The sequence below is a fragment of the Toxorhynchites rutilus genome, chromosome 2, assembly GCF_029784135.1.
Source record: "Toxorhynchites rutilus septentrionalis strain SRP chromosome 2, ASM2978413v1, whole genome shotgun sequence".
Taxonomy (NCBI): domain Eukaryota; kingdom Metazoa; phylum Arthropoda; class Insecta; order Diptera; family Culicidae; genus Toxorhynchites; species Toxorhynchites rutilus.
Window position 1 is genome coordinate 176,339,097 of NC_073745.1, and position 18,157 is coordinate 176,357,253.

The 18,157-nt window shown below is 36.9% G+C and overlaps 1 protein-coding gene across 4 annotated transcripts in view; it reads right to left on the reverse strand.

The window, feature by feature from the left end:
* Positions 1–18,157, reverse strand: part of LOC129771216 (protein vav) — a 297,434-nt gene that overhangs the window by 191,457 nt on the left and 87,820 nt on the right. For all 4 annotated transcript variants that reach the window (XM_055774642.1, XM_055774640.1, XM_055774641.1 and 1 more), the window contains exons 2-3: positions 16,158–16,336; positions 16,031–16,105 (exon numbers count right to left, since the gene is read on the reverse strand). In XM_055774642.1, the coding sequence (XP_055630617.1) occupies positions 16,031–16,105; positions 16,158–16,336 (254 nt within the window). The remainder of the gene's footprint in view (positions 1–16,030; positions 16,106–16,157; positions 16,337–18,157) is intronic.

Below are 18,157 nucleotides of genomic sequence, written 5' to 3' on the forward strand. Positions count from 1 at the left end.
AACAATTGAGGGGCTAATACAAGGGGTGTAAGTGACTTGATCGATTTCTCTTCTCAACTGTTTCTTTAGTTAATAACTCAACCGCAAAAACGTTCAAATTTAAGTTTGCTATATAATCCGATAGTTGAGGTTCTGGTCTATCTTCCACATTGTCGAATGCATTTGCAGCTAAGTTATGACCAAAAGAGAGAGTCGATGTAGAGAAATCGATCAAATCACTTACACCCCTTTCATTCTAAGCCCCTCAATTGTAATACTAACCTCGAGCCAACCGCGAGTAATCGGTTACATATTACTAACATAGTTGAGGGGCTTAGAATGCAAGGGGTGTAAGTGACTTGATCGATTTCTCTTCATCATCTTTTTCTTTAGTTAATAACTCAATTGCAAAAATGTCCAATTTAACTTTGCTATAGAATCTGATAGGTAAGGCTCTGATCTATCTTCCACATTGTCAAAAACAGCTGGGAATGTATTTGAGGCTGAGCTATGACCAAAAGAGAGAGTCGATGTAGAGAAATTGATCAAATCACTTACACCTCTTTCATTCTAAGCCCCTCAGTTGTAAGGCAAACATTGTCGAAATATTGAACTCCCGGCCCTGTCACGGAGTTAAGACCGTATACGGTCAAACAGACCGATAACTAGTGATCCCTGATAATCGTTCGATTAATCGATTAATCGAATACTTCCTACAGAAACCGATTATTAATCGAGCGAATACTGCACAACCAATAATCGACGCGAACGAATAATTTACGTCGATTAATCGATCCAAACTCAGAGAGAAAAAAACGTACGGCCGCTGCAGTTTTATTCTGAAAACAAATCATTATCTTTGACGCTCCTCTAAGTTCGTAAACGATGCTCAATGCCGTCAACGTGAATTGAGCTTCGTTTACGACTTTAGGGGTGAGTAAAAGATAATAATTGATTTTCAGGCGGAATGAACACTTTTTTGATTCCATATGGCTTTCTAGTAAATGAGAAATATTAATCTAACTAATTATTTCTCTCAGTGTGGCGATCAATCGATTAATAGATTATTTGGGCCGATTAATCGTATCGAATAACAAACTGCTGAAAACTATTCGATTAGCTGATGAACGATTAATTTCAAAAATCGCACAGTCTGTAAGTATACGAGTTACAATTTTGCGCGCGAGTATAGGAGGGTTAAAGGTTATTCTGCGTGGACTGTCGCCCTTCGGCGAGAAAGACATTAGAGCTGACCTGGTAGGTTTGGATTTGTAGCATACGCTGAATGCTGTGAGTTGGCAGAAAAGTATTGTAAACCAGGCTAATCGTTCTATAGCTGAAATGTCAAATAAATCGATAGCTGGGTCAAGGCGCCTACAAGTATATCCCATGGTGGGCCAACTTGCTAAAACCACTCTTCAGCCATCTTGGAATCTACTGTGTTTTGTTTGTAAACAAAACACAATACGCTAGTTCCGAAGCTCGCTCGTGACCAGTCTGTCTCATTCACGCTACAAACAAATGATTGCCCTTCTGCTTTCTTCCGTACTGTTTTCATATACTGCTCCCCTAACCAACTTAGTGACGAAACGGCCTCACCTTAGGATATACTTCTAGGCGCCTTGAGCTGGGCCCCGTTCAGTTTGAAAAGTCAACGCGAATTATGTGCGATTCACATAGAACGTTACGGAAAAGAACGTCCTTTTTATCAATTCACACATGCAGTCTATGTTTGCAGCAGCAGCGTCGCGTCAAAAGTCAATTGAATGATTTATTTAATTTTATTCATAGTGTCGACACCTACAATAGTTTTAAATTGCAATGCCAGCATGCCTAGAATCAGTTCGAAATTTCGAAAAAATCAATGAAAATCATTGAATTATATTATTTAACCTGTAGTCCCGACACCTACTCAACAATAATATATAGACTGTTTTTCTCAGCTAGTCGCGAAAGATTTTTACTGAGAAAATTTAGATTGGGAGATATGTTGGCATAAGGAATTCAACCAAAATCAAAACAAAAGTCGAGAAACAAAGCCCAGACGAAAACCCAACGAGCCATCCGTCTCCGTCAATTGTTCTTTTCTACAAATCCTACTGCATCATTATCAAAGTGAGCTGAAGAGCTGTTTGTTTTTTTTTGCGTCTTTGTCAACTCATTTCAAATAGTCGATTCTTCGGAACAGCTCATGAGCGGATGACCCATCTCTAATGCAAATGTGTTTCTATTGCTAATCCGAAAATATGAAAGGATTGAAGCAGAAAGGCCTTAACCTTAAACCTTTGGGTTAAAGTACCTAATAAAAAAACAGAAACTGAACTGAAGCCGGATAATACTACACGATGACCCGGCCAAACAACAATAACACATTTAGAGATCCTTCGTTCAGTTTTCTGCAACCAACCCACGAATCACGAGCCATCTCTTTCCTATTCGTTACACCTGCTCTTTCCGCTGCCGCAGAATATCCTCCTGCATCTTCCTATTTTGTTCTTTTCCCTCTTCGCGCACCTGCTTCATCATCAGCGTTTGCTTTATTTCGATGGATTCCGTCTCTTTCTTTTAACACTTTCGATGCCCCGTCACCCAGATATGGGTGACACTTTCCTCGTTCAAATTGAATAGGATTTTTAGAAGGAATTTGATAGAATAGGCACCTAAATGTAACTATAGGATATGAAGAAAAATAATAAAATCATAACCATAATATTATACTGTTTATACTATACTTTTTATTAAATTATAGTACGGATGGTTTGTACTGCAGGTTTTTGCAAAATCCCTATAATATTACTTTTCCATGTGTTATTGTCATCAATTCGTCTTCAATTGAAAACAAACATTGTTAGATCATGTAAAAGTTATATACAAACTAAGTTTGACCTTCATTGATTAATTTATTCGCAAGTTGGGCCCTGCAAGAAACTCAAAAACGTCGCGTTGGGCGTCGAACGTGTTAAATTGTCTATATCTCCAACTCATGTCATCGCCAGTTTTTTCAGCGCAACACCAACACCAATCAATACTAGCTAATTTGCTTCAATTTTTCAGTTATGAATTTATGAAAAAAATTCGAGAAAAAATTGATTGATTGAAAAACAAAAGCTAACACATGTCTGTTTTGTTATGTTATGCCTTCAAGAAAAAGATATAAAAAAATCTTGGTCTCGAGACCTTGAAAATTATAAAAAAATTGCAATCAATAATAACGGCAACAAAGTTAAAAAAAATTATCTGCACCTGTAGTATTTTTTTATAAAAAGACCTTGGCTTTAATTTGATACGTTGATCATCTGAATTGATCCAGTAGTTAAAAAGTTATTTTTGGAAGAATAAAAACTAGAAAAAAAATATTTTTCGGAGCAACCTACAATGGAATTAGTCACCCTAACGACAAAATTAAAAAAATACGGGTCAAAAAATTTGCAATAAGGAACAAATCTGCCACATTTCACGTAAATCTGACAACCACTATTTTGGTATGGAATGGCTGAAGGAAAAACTCACGAAGATAATCAGCGTGTTGCAAAAGAAAGTTCAGTTACACCTGGGGACACAATAATGCTTGAGCGTCAAACAAAAGAGAAAGGCAATTCCAAAATCCATATAAAACGCTTTCCAGAATCTATATAAAACGCTTTACTGTCATTAAGGAGAACAATGGCAGCTTGCTCCCCGCTGACGATGATGGTCGTACCAAGGCGCCTAGAAGTATATTCTAAGTGAGGCCGTTTCGTCACTGAGCTGGTTAGGGGAGCGGTATATGAAAACAGTACGGAAGAAAGCAGAAGGGGAATTATTTGCTTGAAGCGTAAAAGAGACAGACTGATCACGTATTATGTTTTGTTCACAAACAAAACACAGTAGACTTTCAAGATGGCTGAAGAGTGGTTTTAAGCAAGTTGGCCCACCTTAGGATATAGTTCTAGTCGCCTTGGGTCGTACTATGAAGCCGAGATGGAAAATGTAAGGTGGGAAGATTTTTAAATCTGTGACGTCTCAAATTTGTTTATGTGTGTTACTTTTCTTATAATAGTCCACAGCATAGGAAAAAAATGTTATTAAAAGTAAAAATAATCAGATGAATTGAATGAACTAGTTTTTTTTCTTAAATTATTGCTAGTATTCAAAATCATAAGGACCCAACTGACATTTTAGCAGAAACTGTTACACAAACTACAGCATTTATTTTTTCAAGTTCATTCAAAAGACGAAGAAAAAAATCAATGCATAAGACTTAAATGAACATTTCAGCTACCACTTCGTTTTTCTCATTTTCCAAGGTTTTTCCGTATTCAATTTCTTTTTAGGAAGATAAAACGATTCAAATCGTTGCAGTCAGGTAGAACTATTGAAACCGACAAGGAATTTTAATATTTTGAATAAACATTTTCTGAATTTTCGATGCCTTCGTATTTCAGCTGTGTGTAGCAAGACGTCACAAAGTAATGCAACAATTCTGGAGAAGGCTAACCTGGTCCGACCAAAAAAGTAAAGAGAACAAAGTCAGAGTCACAAAATCGTTTGTTCCTTTGACGGAGAAACATTTGACAGCGCATGAGGAAAAAAGGTTGCAAGTTTTTTCATGTAAAATGCACTTTTTTGATTGACTCCGCATGACCTCGATTGAGACGAAAAGTTTTCCGCTTGCGTCCTAGTTTTAGACGAATGAACTGAACACACCCTAATTGTGAAAAATGTAATAACAATTGCTGACAAGAGATAAACTTCCATGAAGTTGCTCTAAAATCCAAAAATAGTAGAAATTAGAATAATAATTCTGATATAAGAAATCAAAGGAAAAATGAAAAGTACGAAGAAAGAATTTTAGTTTATGAGATGTTCTGTTTTTTTGAATGATGAATGTAATGCGTATTTTTTTTGCAAATATATAATTAGTTTCTGTATTTTCTTTTTCAACGTTATTCGTTGCCACATTCAATTTGGTACCAATTGAGTAACCGACTGGAATTCCTGATATGTGAACTTCCTATCTTTCTGACCCGTGAATCTTCCCACCTTATATTCTGCATCTCGCTATGATGCGACATGTGTCGCAATCGAAAAAAATTCACCCCTGGAGGAATGAATCGCAAGCATCATCAAATGAGTTGTAGCTGAAATTTCTAAGCATCCTATGAGGGTTTGCAAAGCTCCATCATATTTGTCTGATTATGTTCTTTTGGCGGAAGATAAGTCTATGTAAACAGCAGTGTTTGGATTTCAATCAAAATCGAATGATACACAATGTGTCATGCAAGTAACCTCTCACGAACATATAACCAAATATGAGAGGATCATTCAAATACTTGTATGAATGACAGTAATCACTTGTGTAACATTACATCAGAGAAGAGAAGTGGAACATGAGAGAAAAAAGTGACAACGATTTGTGGCAAGAAAATGTTAACAGTGAAAAAATTGACAGATGGTTTACGCTCTAAAAATTGAACATAATGTTAAGATGTTTCTAAAACGGTGGGAGACGTCATATATAAGGTGGGAGGTTCGTATATAATGTTATTAATGTTAGCATCATCATGATAAACACGGCGAATGGGATAGAATTTACGAACTGAAAATTGAATAAAATATATATATATATATATATATATATATATATATATATATATATATATATATATATATATATATATATATATATATATATATATATATATATATATATATATATATATATATATATAGACGCTGAAAGTCCTGTGGACAAATATTATAATGCATTTTTATCGGTTTATGTATAATGTCGTTAATATTTGCATTATCAAAATAAACCCATATGTATTGTAATCATAACTTGCTGTGCTATTCATAACAACCTTTATGGTCGTATTTCACCAATAATGACAAGCTTCGCCATAGAAACTGGACATTGAATAAAAAAAATTAAAATGTGGCAAGAGCATCAGTTGAAATATTTTAAAATATTCTCATCGAAATAAATTGAATGATACAATAATTATACGACTAGGTGACGTATGTACGCTTAAAACACAACATAAAAATATGATTTCTGAAAAAAAATATTTTTTTCCAATACCCTCTGTTGGTATTGTATCTAGAATTTACAAGGTAATGAAAAGTTAACATCAATTAGTTTCTAATAATCAGCTTTTTAGTTGCCGGGGAAATTAACACCAAACTGTATTTTTTTAGTGTTATATATATTCCATTCTCAGATTTTCGTGTAAATTAGTAGTTTTGTTCCTTATCGCAAAATGTTAGATCCCATTCCATTTTAGGGTGGTTCGAAAAATCTAGTTTTTCTGGTTTTTTTCAAAAATAACTTTTTTCAAAAACTCATATCTTTTGAACTGCTAAACCGATTCAGATGATCGACATATCAAATTGGCCAGTTAGCTATTCTTTAAAAGAAATACTATACTTGCAAGAAAAGATAATTTTGTTTCCTTAATTATTGATCGTATTTGTTTTTTATGTAATTGTTTTTTCATTGTCCAAGGGCGCAATATTTTTTTATATTTTTTCTCGAAAGCTGAGGATTTTTTAACATCCAAAATGTGTTCAAATCATTTTTCTCCTTTTTTCCAAAAATTACGTTTTTAAAAAATTCATGACTTCTGATCTACTGAACCGATTCAGATAATCGACATAGTTAAATGAAGTCAATAATTTCATACTTGCAAAAAGGGGAATTCTATACGCATATAAATAGTCTTATCGCATAGGATGATCGAACGAAGCTTAAAAACATGTTAACTTTGAAAAATCATAACTCAAAAACGAAAAAGAACATCCCTCTGATTTTTTACTATGTTAAGTGAAGGTTTCACGAAAAAAAAATATAGCACCCTTGGTCTCTAAACCATGTAAACTATAAAAAAAACGATACAATTATTAATCACGAAAGCATAATTGATTTTTTTCGCAAGTGCATCATTTTTCCTAAAAATTCTAGCTCATTGGCTTTAATTTGATAAATCGATCATCTCGGTTAAAATTATAACTCAAAAAAGAACACATCTGATTCTGAGTAAAAAATGTAAATGTGTAAAAAATCCTCAGTTTTCAAAAAAAAAAATTGAAAGCTATAGCGCCGTTGGTGCCGAAAGCATGTGAATTATAAAAAAATGGATACAATTAATAATTACGAAAACAAAATTCAAATTTCTTGTAAGTTTGATAAAAGACTAGCTAATTAACTTCAATTTGATGTGTCGATCATCTGAATCGGCTTAGTGGTTCGAATGTTATGACTTTTTGATAAAAGTAATTTTTGGGAAAAGTGAAAAAAATCGAATCACAAAAAAAAATACAGGTTCAATGTTTTACCATAACGAAAACAAGCTACCAATTTTCACGAAAATACGAAAACCACTATATCAGTTTGGCATGGAATGGCTGAAGTAATACTGCAATAGTTCACAAATTTCAAAGTTGGCGTTTTTCTTGTTGTTTTTCATGTCTTTTAGTGCGGCCATAATAATAATTAGGATTACTGCATTTGGATTGATGCTAGAAAATAAAAGTATCATCAACTTTCTTGAATAGTGGATGTGATATAATTCACTTTATATTTGTATATATATTTCTATATACTTTTAAACTAAAATATTTGTTAAACAAACTGCAAAACTAAAAATTTTTATACAGTGCCTTCATTTTTTGAGTTTAACACTCAAAAACTAGCAAAGAACCGCCAATAAAAAAGCGCCAATAAGTGAATGTGTACTGTAAAACTGTAAAAAATATATCAAAAATATACAATCGAAGACTCTTTTTGTCGTTTATGAGTTTGGTTTTTTAAGTAACTACTAGGCATGTTTGCGGATTAATAGAAAGATATGATATGTTGATCCTTCAAAAAAGTTTAAAAGTTGAGAATTAGAAAAAAATATAAATTTCATGTGAATGGAGACGACTTTTGTGTACAGCACGTGCCACGGGGGTCTATTGATGATTAAGTAAGTAAGATTTCTTCCAAAACGTCATAACTTTTCAACCATTGAGTCGATTTCAAAAATCGACATATCAAATGAAATCTTCTATGGATCAACTCCAGTCGGTCATTCAAACAAACTCAGAAATTAAATACTAATTTAATAAATAATTTTAATAACCATCTCAGAAAAATATTGAAAAAAAAATTCCTTTTTTAATTTCTCTATCAAATTTCGATAATATTGCACTGAATAATTAAAGAAGGGCAATTTTAATATTTGAATAAACTTATTTAATTATAAACATGTTTATATCAACCTTCCCATCTTATCATTCTTCATTAAAGACCTTGCGTCAAGACAGCTAGAAATCCATACACACTCAAATCAAGTGTGCCTGAAAAAATTATATTCTTCACGTAAACAAGCGATGAAAATGTGGACACTTTTTAGTTAGTGAATTGTATGGAGTTCCACTGCTGTGATTACATGTTTTAACCAGGAGAGGAACGAAGACTGTTGTTTGCATATTCGAGCTGTATCAAACATCGCAAACCATTTTCGAAGCCTGCATACAAATTTGAACCGCATATATCGTCCCGCTCTACTATAGCGAAACCCACTGCATAGACAAGTGCAAAGCAATAAATAATACAAGAAAAATTACGTCATCATTCGGTCACCATTGGGAAAAGACGAATTTTCACGAATGGGAAAAGAGGGCGGTGTTGCCAGTAAAACTTTGCAGTCTATATGAATATACACATTTCAAGGGACAGCGGCGTTAAAAATGGAAAAAATGATCTGTCTACCCTTCCCTTAGCCTCTATCGAGCTAAATAATCATATAGTTTGCACTCTCTGAGACTTAAAAATCAGGATCTGCTATATTAGCTGAATATGAATCATTCGCTTTGCGTAGTCCGTACGATCCTGCTGTTTCATGATGCATGGAGAGGTCGATATGCATATGTTAGAGGCAAAGAAGAAAAATAAACTTTCTGCACCGAAAGCGTATACGATAGTTCTGCTTGCGTGTCGGTGTATCATGAAGTGCGAACCGATGAAGAGTTGTCTCGTTCTCTTTTGTGTCGTGATTTGCAGTGCGTAACAACAAAAGGATGCCGCTGGGGGAAATGATTTGTGTATGATCATATTTGAACGAACGAAAGCGATTTATTCAGTGAATGGATCATTTGGCAAACACTAGTAAACAGAGAAATTTTGATGAGATGTTATCATTAACAAAATCATTCATTTGTTGTTAATATTTTATTAGAGATAATAGCACTATTTTTTTTCTGGGAGAATAGGAAAGATGTGTGGTATGGGCCAAGACGGGTCTATGGTACTAGATGAGGCTGTTTCGTCACTGAGTTGGTTAGGGGAGCGGTATATGAAAATAGTACGAAGGAAGCAGAAGGGGAATTATTTCCTTGAAGCGTGAAAGAGACAGACTGATCACGAGCGAGCTTGGACCCAAGCGTATTGTGTTTTGTTTACAAACAAAACACAGTAGACTTCCAAGATGGCTGAAGAGTGGTTTTAGCGAGTTGGCCAACCTTAGGATATACTTCTACGCGCCTTGGTATGGGCCAATTTCTCGAATGTAGCACGCACCATTAAAATGGTTGCCACATATACAGAATATTCTGTATTTTATAGATTTTTCGCCGAATTACAGATACAGAATCTGTATATACAGAATTACAGATTTTTTCAGCAAATATATAGAATTTAAAATTTTGTTTGAACTCAATTTTAAACATTAATTTTATTTCAGTGCACACATAGATCCTTGATTTATAAAAATGTTTAACGAAACGCATTGAGATGATTTTCGTTGGAGGCAGTTGTTAACTGGAATTGGGCGATTTAAAGAGTTTAAACTATTCTTTTCGTTCCATGTTAATGATAACCATAATCTATATATTACACTTTTCAAGCGGAATGTTCTCAATATTGTGAATTTTATAATGGAACAAGAATGTAATTGTTGATCATGTTGGGTAACTTATGTTTGAAGAGCTACGTGCAACGATTCTCTGATGCTGACCTTGACGTGATAGATTTTGAAGACTTTCTGATTTGTCGATTTGTCGAGAAACAAATTTCAAAGCGATTTGATTTCAGTTATCAAAAATTATGGCCTTGATAAGCCCTCAAAATTTCGTCAAGTTAACAAACTTTCATGATTTGATGCGCCAATTTCCTCGATTTATTGAAGCAGGTAACAGACAAGGCTTGGATAATAAATTCAGGCTTCTCAAGACAAATCCTATGGTTCAAAAATTGAGTGACTCAGATTTATAACTTGGTCCCAGCTGTTGGATGACAAAGGCGTGATGAGAAAATTTGGTATCCATTGCTGGGATCGTTTCTAGAACACTTTTCAATAACATTCATCTGCGTGTGTTGAGCGAATATTGTTGCTTTAAAATGCCAATAAAACGATGTCCGGAAATCGATTGACACCCAAAATAGTAGACTCTAATTAAAAGATTTTTATGATTTATTTTGTTGTGTTGATACGACTTGAACAACCCCTAAAAAAGAAAAGTAAATTCAAAATTAGAATGAATTTTTTTTTTCATTTTTTTCTTTTTATTTTTCGATACAGATTTTTTTTGCTAAAAATACAGATATACAGATTTTTTCAGAAAATTTTATAGTATTAAATGTGGTAACCCAGCTCGGCCCACAGAGCGCTAGTGTGAGTGCTCGCCTCTTGTTATTCGGCCATTGTACATCAATATTCGATGAATGCAAGTCGCGTATAGTTACGCACGCCTAAGTGGCTAATGTGTAATAAATAAAAAATGTGTATCGATGAGATAGGAATAATTTTACGACCATATGGCTACTGTGTAATATACAACATGTGAAACAATGTACACGATAAATTCGGCTCTGCTACAGTTGAATTGCTAGATGAGCCTAGTAATAAAAATAAACAGATGGGACAAAAAAACGCACCGGGAGCTACATAGTATCAGAGAGATGCGACAACACGATCGAGCTGGGTAACAACATTCATCCTGATAGAGAAGATGCATAAACAAGTGATTGTCTGGTGGCCATTCCACGAAAGAATGTGCAGATTAAGGATGCGAGACCACTTCTTCAGCATCAGCATCATCAAGGTCCACAATCCTCATTTAGATAAAAGACAAAACGATAAAAAAAAATTCTTCGCGCAACTAGAGCGTGAATACGATCGCTACCCAAAACACGACATTAAAATCCTCATCGGGGATTTGAACGCTCAGGTCGACCAAGAGTAGGTGTTCCGACTGGTAATAGGTAGGTTCACTGCCCATCTGAGAACCAACGAAAACGACCTGAGGCTTATTGACTTCGCTGTCTCCCAAGAAATTGGCTATACGAAGCACCTTCTTCTAGCACAGTCTACAATATCGTTACACACGAAGCTCATCACAGCAAACCACGTTTTGATCAACACTTCTCAGATATCACCACCTCAGAACTTATGGTGGTGCTAACATCGATTTATACCACTATCTGGTGATGTTCAACTGCGTTCTAAACTAACATTCGACAATAACAAAAGCGCTCATCACGATACCATCTATGACGGTGGCAGGAACCAAACGTTGCTGCAACATACACGCAACGTCTTCAAGCGGCGCTACCAGGGGCAGACAAAAAATATATTTGCTTTGTGAGTAAAAAGATTGCACAAATGCCATGTAAGGTAAATTCATGCATTGTGATAGATTATTTTCTCTGAAGTTTGCATCTCTCAAGTGTACGTACTTCTCGAACCGCGAATTTGCTTGATTTGATGAACTTCAGGCACTCAGTTTCAATTTTGCCATGTACGTCGAACGCATATTGTTTAATCACTAGGCGTAATCGTAGCAAATGGTTATCAACATTTTGCCTAATCATCAAATGGTATGCGTAGAAATTCAGCGGGCAGAAGATATGAAGCATATCCTTCAATGCAATCTTGAATGTCCGAACCAAAGTGTTGTGTTCGTACCCGCTTTTGTAAAACACTTTTCGGAATGCAAGAAAAACATGCGGGTGCTGAAGTACCCCCGGCTTGCATGAATCAACAACTTCAACTTCTACTTTTTATACTATAGAGGTTTTAACTTGAAAGTTCATTTGCCTCTAGTGTCTGCACGATTTTCCCAGGTTCCTGAGTTTAGAAGATCGTGTTAGGGAAACATACTCCTGTCTGCACAACGGCAAGCGTGTGCAAAAGTACTCGCAGTTTGCATTTATTTGCAAAGTCGATTTCCCAACGCTCCTTGGATTTAAAATCTGCGTTAGGGAAACACATTTCAGTCGGAACAAAAATACCCCCGATTTGCATGAATTTGTAATGCCAATTTCCCCAGACACCTTGGTTCTGAAGTCTGTTTTGGGGGAACACATTTCAGTCGGAACAAAAAATAGCCCCGACTTGCATTAATTTTCAATGCCACGCTCCATGGATTTAAAGTGAAGACAAAAATACCACCGACTTGCATGTATTTGCAATGCCGATTTCTCCAACGCTGCATGGTTTTGAAGTCTATGTTAGGGAACACATTCTGGCGAGAACAAAAGTCCCCTTACTTTCATGTGTTTGCAATGCCGATTTCCCCAAGACTGATTGGTTTTGATGGCTGTGTTGGGGAAGCTGTAAATCGGGTCAATCAAAACGAGGTAGTTAGGGCGTTTAGATAACGCTTAACATTTTACAGTTAATCAATTGTTTATCTAATGAAAAATAACGTTTTATTAATTGCGATGGATGCGTAGAAATATTCCTTATCAATTGATGCAAGCATCTTTACGATCCAGTAAGAAATGTTCGAGTTATAAGCATTCGAAACCTTTCATTTTTCCGGCATGTTCTGTGTTAAGGTTTTCATTTTACCCCCCCATATATTCCTGTTAGACGTAGTCCCACGTCAAAACGGGAACGTTACCGACTGAAGCGAAGACAGTAAACTTATCTCTTTAGAAAAAAGAAGCAAGAGAAAGAATATGAGAAAGTTGAGCTGCTACATCTTTGTTATCGCGGGAGTTCTTCAAGAAACTGAACGCCTGATTCAGGCAACGGTGACCGGTGTGCGGTGCAGTGTGTTGTTCTCAGGCGATCTGTAGAAATCATTTGAGACTCAAAGAGAGCTTCGACAAGGCGATGGACTCTCCTGTTTGCTCTCCAACGTGATGCTGGTAGGTGTTAGCGGGCTACAACATGCGGAGCACGATTTTCAACAAATCCAGTTAGTTTATCTACTTTACCGATGAAGTGGACATAATTGGGAGAACACATGCGATAGTTGCGGATTTGTATACTCGACTGAAACACGAAACAGGACTGACTGAGCTTGGGATCAATGCGTTTAAGTCTGAATACATCCTAGCCTGATACTCACGGAATCTCTCTTGGTATTCTCCAGTGATCTTTTGGCATAATGGGCAGATCCCAGGTTCGGTATGAAGATCACATCACCTCCGCAACTTCCGGTAAACACTTTGTACTGTATATCTCCCAGTTCACAATATGACTCGAAAGAAGAGCGGCTTGGACATTCCTTTCTCGTTTGTCAGAGAATGACCTTCTTCGAGAACTTCATGTGGGTGATATATTCGTCGCCATCGCTTACCTGGAGAACGTAAAGTATCCGGTCCCCTGCCATTCGTTGAAGCATCAAGTACGTCTTGTCTTTCATTATGAGTTTTCACCAGTGAAAAAGAAGTTTTTCAATTCTTTCACCGGAAAGAAGTTCTTCACCAGTACCTTAAGCTACTCTTTATTGGTGATTGCCTGCTGCGCGTCTCGTCTGACGCTTTCGCATATGTCTATTTTGGCCAGATTCTCCTTCACCATTTGGCCGGTTGCTGCGATCTCCCGGCTTAAGGAGCGGTAGAGGATATTGTATTTACCAAATTGGCTATATCTGGCGGACACAAAGTGCCTCAGGATGTCCAACTCCTTCGCTGAGTGGAGCTGGCAGTATGAAAAAAATCATCAAATTGCTTGACAGTGCTGCATCATTGAATCATTTTTGTGGTAGGCTTAATATACGTTAGATTTAAGGAAAATTTGTTCCATTAAATTTTCTTTTGTAGTTTTTTTTCATCGCCATCCGAAATGATTCCTTTTTTTAATGCATACGTTAACGCTAAAATCGATAAAAAATGAATTGGAATTTTCGAGTATTCCATTCCATTGGAAGAAAATTGTAGAATTTGAATCGTGCTTGCCACACTTAAATGCTCTGACTGAGTGAGTGATTTTCAGGCGTAAACAAAATCTAAACCACCGCAAAATCACAACTGAATGCAGATACTTATAAAGAAATAATACAGATCAGGTCACTTTATATATGACGAGCGGCGTTTAACTCGCGTGGCACGATTTTTAACAGATCGGCAAAACAATTGAGATGGGAGCTGTACATTACACCAGACTTAAGCATGAAGAAAAAAGAGTTTGACTGATAATTAATGCGTCCAAAACCAAATACATGCTGGCTTTTGAATCCAAGCACTACAGTGCCCGATTGGGCAGACGTGTAGTGATCGACGACGATGAGTTCGAGGTAATTGACCAATTTGTCTATCATAGTTCGATGTCAACGACTGGCAATGATACCAGCAACGAGATCCGAAGAAGCATTGTCAATGGCGATCGTGCTTACTATGGTCTCCACAAACACTCGAGGTCAAACAGACTTATAGCGAATTCGTTTTTGAAGCTGGGTTAGTTCCAACTGACTTTGTAATAAAAAAAAACTTTTCGGGTTCACGAATCAGGCGGTTTTTGGTGTGCGTTATATAGTCTGATTTGTTTATATTTGCGATGACAAATGTACAGTGTCGACGTCTGGTGGCAATATTAGTGCTTGGGAGGTAAATTATCCTCTATCAGATCAGAAGGACCAACTGCAGTGTAAAATTATAAAAAAATGAATAAAAATTTCTACCTCATGTTGTTTGATTACCTAACACGTGTAGTCCTGACATTTACTTAACCATTTGTCGACACATTTCCTGTTTACTCCACAAATAATTATCATTATAATATAAAATGATCATCAGACACAGTTTTCGTTTAATACGTTTCTGCAATTTAAAAAAAACCTTTTTTTCATCACATAAAGCATGTTTGTTCCACCTGGAAATCCATAATTATTTTCGCTACTAATGAAAGCACACGAAACTTAATGCCGTCTGCGCGATTACATCTCAAAATCAGAATCTGATTCCAATAATACAAAGGCAAACGCAGCAAGTATTCCATTTTCATAGTCTTTATTTTTAGATTTTCCGAAATTTTACTCGGAACTTGACAGTTCAGTATAGTTGCATTGGTGAACCCGAGTGCGAACCCGTGAAACATCTCAGTGCGAACCCAACAGCTTTCGGGTTGAACCTAGTGCGAAACTAGGTTGAAACTGAGCGAATATGAAAACGTTTTGACAACAGTTGGATTGGAACTGGGGTTGAAACTGAACAAAAACGAATTTGCTATTAGCAATCGTGTGAAATGTTCCCTGTACGAAACGCTCATAAGCCGGGTGCCCTCTACGGGCACTAGGCGTGGACAATGCCCGATGAAGAGCTGCAAGCACTCGGAGTCTTTGAACGACTTGTGTTAAGAACCACCTTTGACAATGTGCAGGAGGATGGCATATGGTGATGAACCACGAGCTCACGCAACATGTCGGTAAATCTAGTATCCATAAAGCGACAAAAACACGAAGAATATGATGGGCGGATACGAGAAGACGAAGAGAACAGCGAGCAAAGTGGTTAGACCAAGTGGAGCAAGACCTGACGAGCATGGGGTACCCTCGGAATTTGATAGAAATAACCAGGAACTGAGTTAGTTGGATAAATATTGTGAATCAGACCATGTCCTCATAGTTAAGCCGAAGTAAATAAATAAATAAACAGGTATGTGAATAACTGGGAAGAAATTGTGATTTTGTCTAGTCAACCATACCTTATTGGAAATGATACAATTGATGGAAATCTTGACTGTTTACAGGTAAAAAAAAAACGGAATGTAAAATAACCAATACGCACAGTTGTCGAAATATAATTCGTTTATATATTTCATATGTGTCTACATTTTTGTCTAAAAAGAATACTTACGCCACATGTAGCTCTTTATATATGTCCTCATTAAAGTTGTTTTTGTCACATTGTGTGTCATGAATGCAGAAGCCACTGAAAGAAACAATGTTGGTAAATATTGCTTGCCTCAAATTTTACAACTTACGTAATATTTCGTCCTAATTGAGCCTTCCGACTTTGTGATAATTTTGAAAGTGTTACTAATACTCTGTGAAAATTACTGAGATCGTATAACATAGTTGGCTCAAACAGATCCGATTCTTTGAGTCCGAAATTGGTTTTACAAGCCTCCAGAAAAAGTTTTATATTTTGGATGCATAAGAACTGTAATGAAAAAAACATAACTTTAGAACATAGCCATAACCATAACTTCAAACATACATTTAAAAAAATTGCAATAAGAAGCCTTTCTCAAGGTCGAGAAGTTTTCTAATTGGCCTTTTTCAAGGCTAGAGACAAATGGATGGAAAAATATTTAGCGCTTATAATTCAACCGACTACTTCTACTACTATGTACTACGACTCCGACGATACGAGCAAGCTGTGGGATCTTTTGTATCCAAACGAATGAACATAGAAGAGCACGTCATGGGTAGGTTGAAGTCAGTAGCGGCAAGGTAGCTACTGCAGGTGATCGACTTCGGTGTATCTTTTTCAGATGTACTCGCAATCAACATGCACCAAATATCGTACGTGAACCATGTCGTCGTGTCTCGGACGCAACCCTACAGCTTTTTGGTATACGTTCATTCCTTTTTCCGATATTTTTCGGGTATTGTGATCATTCTCTCGTTAAAATGGCACACCTCATGAGAGCTGGTCACTGGGCAGAGACAGCAAGTACGGTAAATTTCCTTCAGAACATGCTACGTACCACGATTCCCACTACTCAACCGAGTGGAAACACCAGGCTCTAGTGGCAGTAGTGGAAGAATACCTGAAACTCAACCAAGTCGGGGGATCAATTCGCTGTTTCTGCCAAAGTCCGGTAGTTTAACCTAGGAAGGAGGCTGACTGGAGATAGTATGCTGAACAATATAGGCGAACCAGCCCAGGAGGCTGAAAGTCTCTCAAATAAAGAATTAAAACAAAAAAATGCTGAACACTATCATGACGAGGGTCAGAGAACTCGACACCTTCGTCCAGGACAATCCCAACGTGCATAAAGATTTCGGGTCTAAGAAATTTCTTAGACGTGCTATGAAGGACTCGTCGAAAGAACGAAAACCGCCGAGAAAGCACTCGCGGAAGCGTCAAAGATTCCTCGAAACCGTTCGGAAAAAAGGATTCACCAGCAGAAGCAGAATTGCTAAAAAAAACTAAAGGACGACCAAAGCGATAATACCACCCAGGGCGACAGCGAAGAGCTGGGTGACAGAGACGACAACGAAAGAAACTATTAGAGCAGGTAGCAAAAAAAAACAAGAAAAAACTAGGAACGAGGGAAAAGAGAAAAAAGACAAGAAGTCTAATCATCGGCGAGCGAGAGGCAAAGGAGATGCACTCCTCGTCGAGCCCAAGGGTAGCATGATAGACTGACCTCTTTTAAAAAAAAGCGAATGAATTGCTGTTCAAGCTGAAGAGAGACCCAGAAATCAGGAGCTCAGCACTCAAGGATCTGTCGAAAAGGTTCTCGGCGATGGAGCGAATGTAATGGCCTTATCCTCCGAGTCATCAAAACCTCAGTCTGTTCACCTGCGTCAGAAGTAGGAGGAGGAAAACATCGTGGGCAAAGTTCCGACAAAAATCCGATTAAGAAAGACGTATCGCGGGACGCAGACCGCAACGATTCGATTCTCGACGGAAGCAGCGAACAAGTTACTGAAGTTAGAGAGTATAAACGCCTGCTGACCTGTGGGTCGTTTCAAAATCGTTCCTCGTTCCTCCTTCCCAAGCACCTTGAGATGATCCAGGTGTTTAAACATCGGCTACGTGGCGAAAGCCTGCTTGAGGTTAGAAATATCCAAACTGTTCAGGAAATGCGAAACGAAGGGACACTTTGCCAGCGACTGCAAGGGGCAACCAAGGTGTATGCTCTGCGAATAGGAGAACGATAACGACCATACGACGGGAGGCTTCAATTGCCCTGTGTACAAATAGGCAAGGACTAAAATATACAATGTTCGAACTATGTTTTATAAAAGA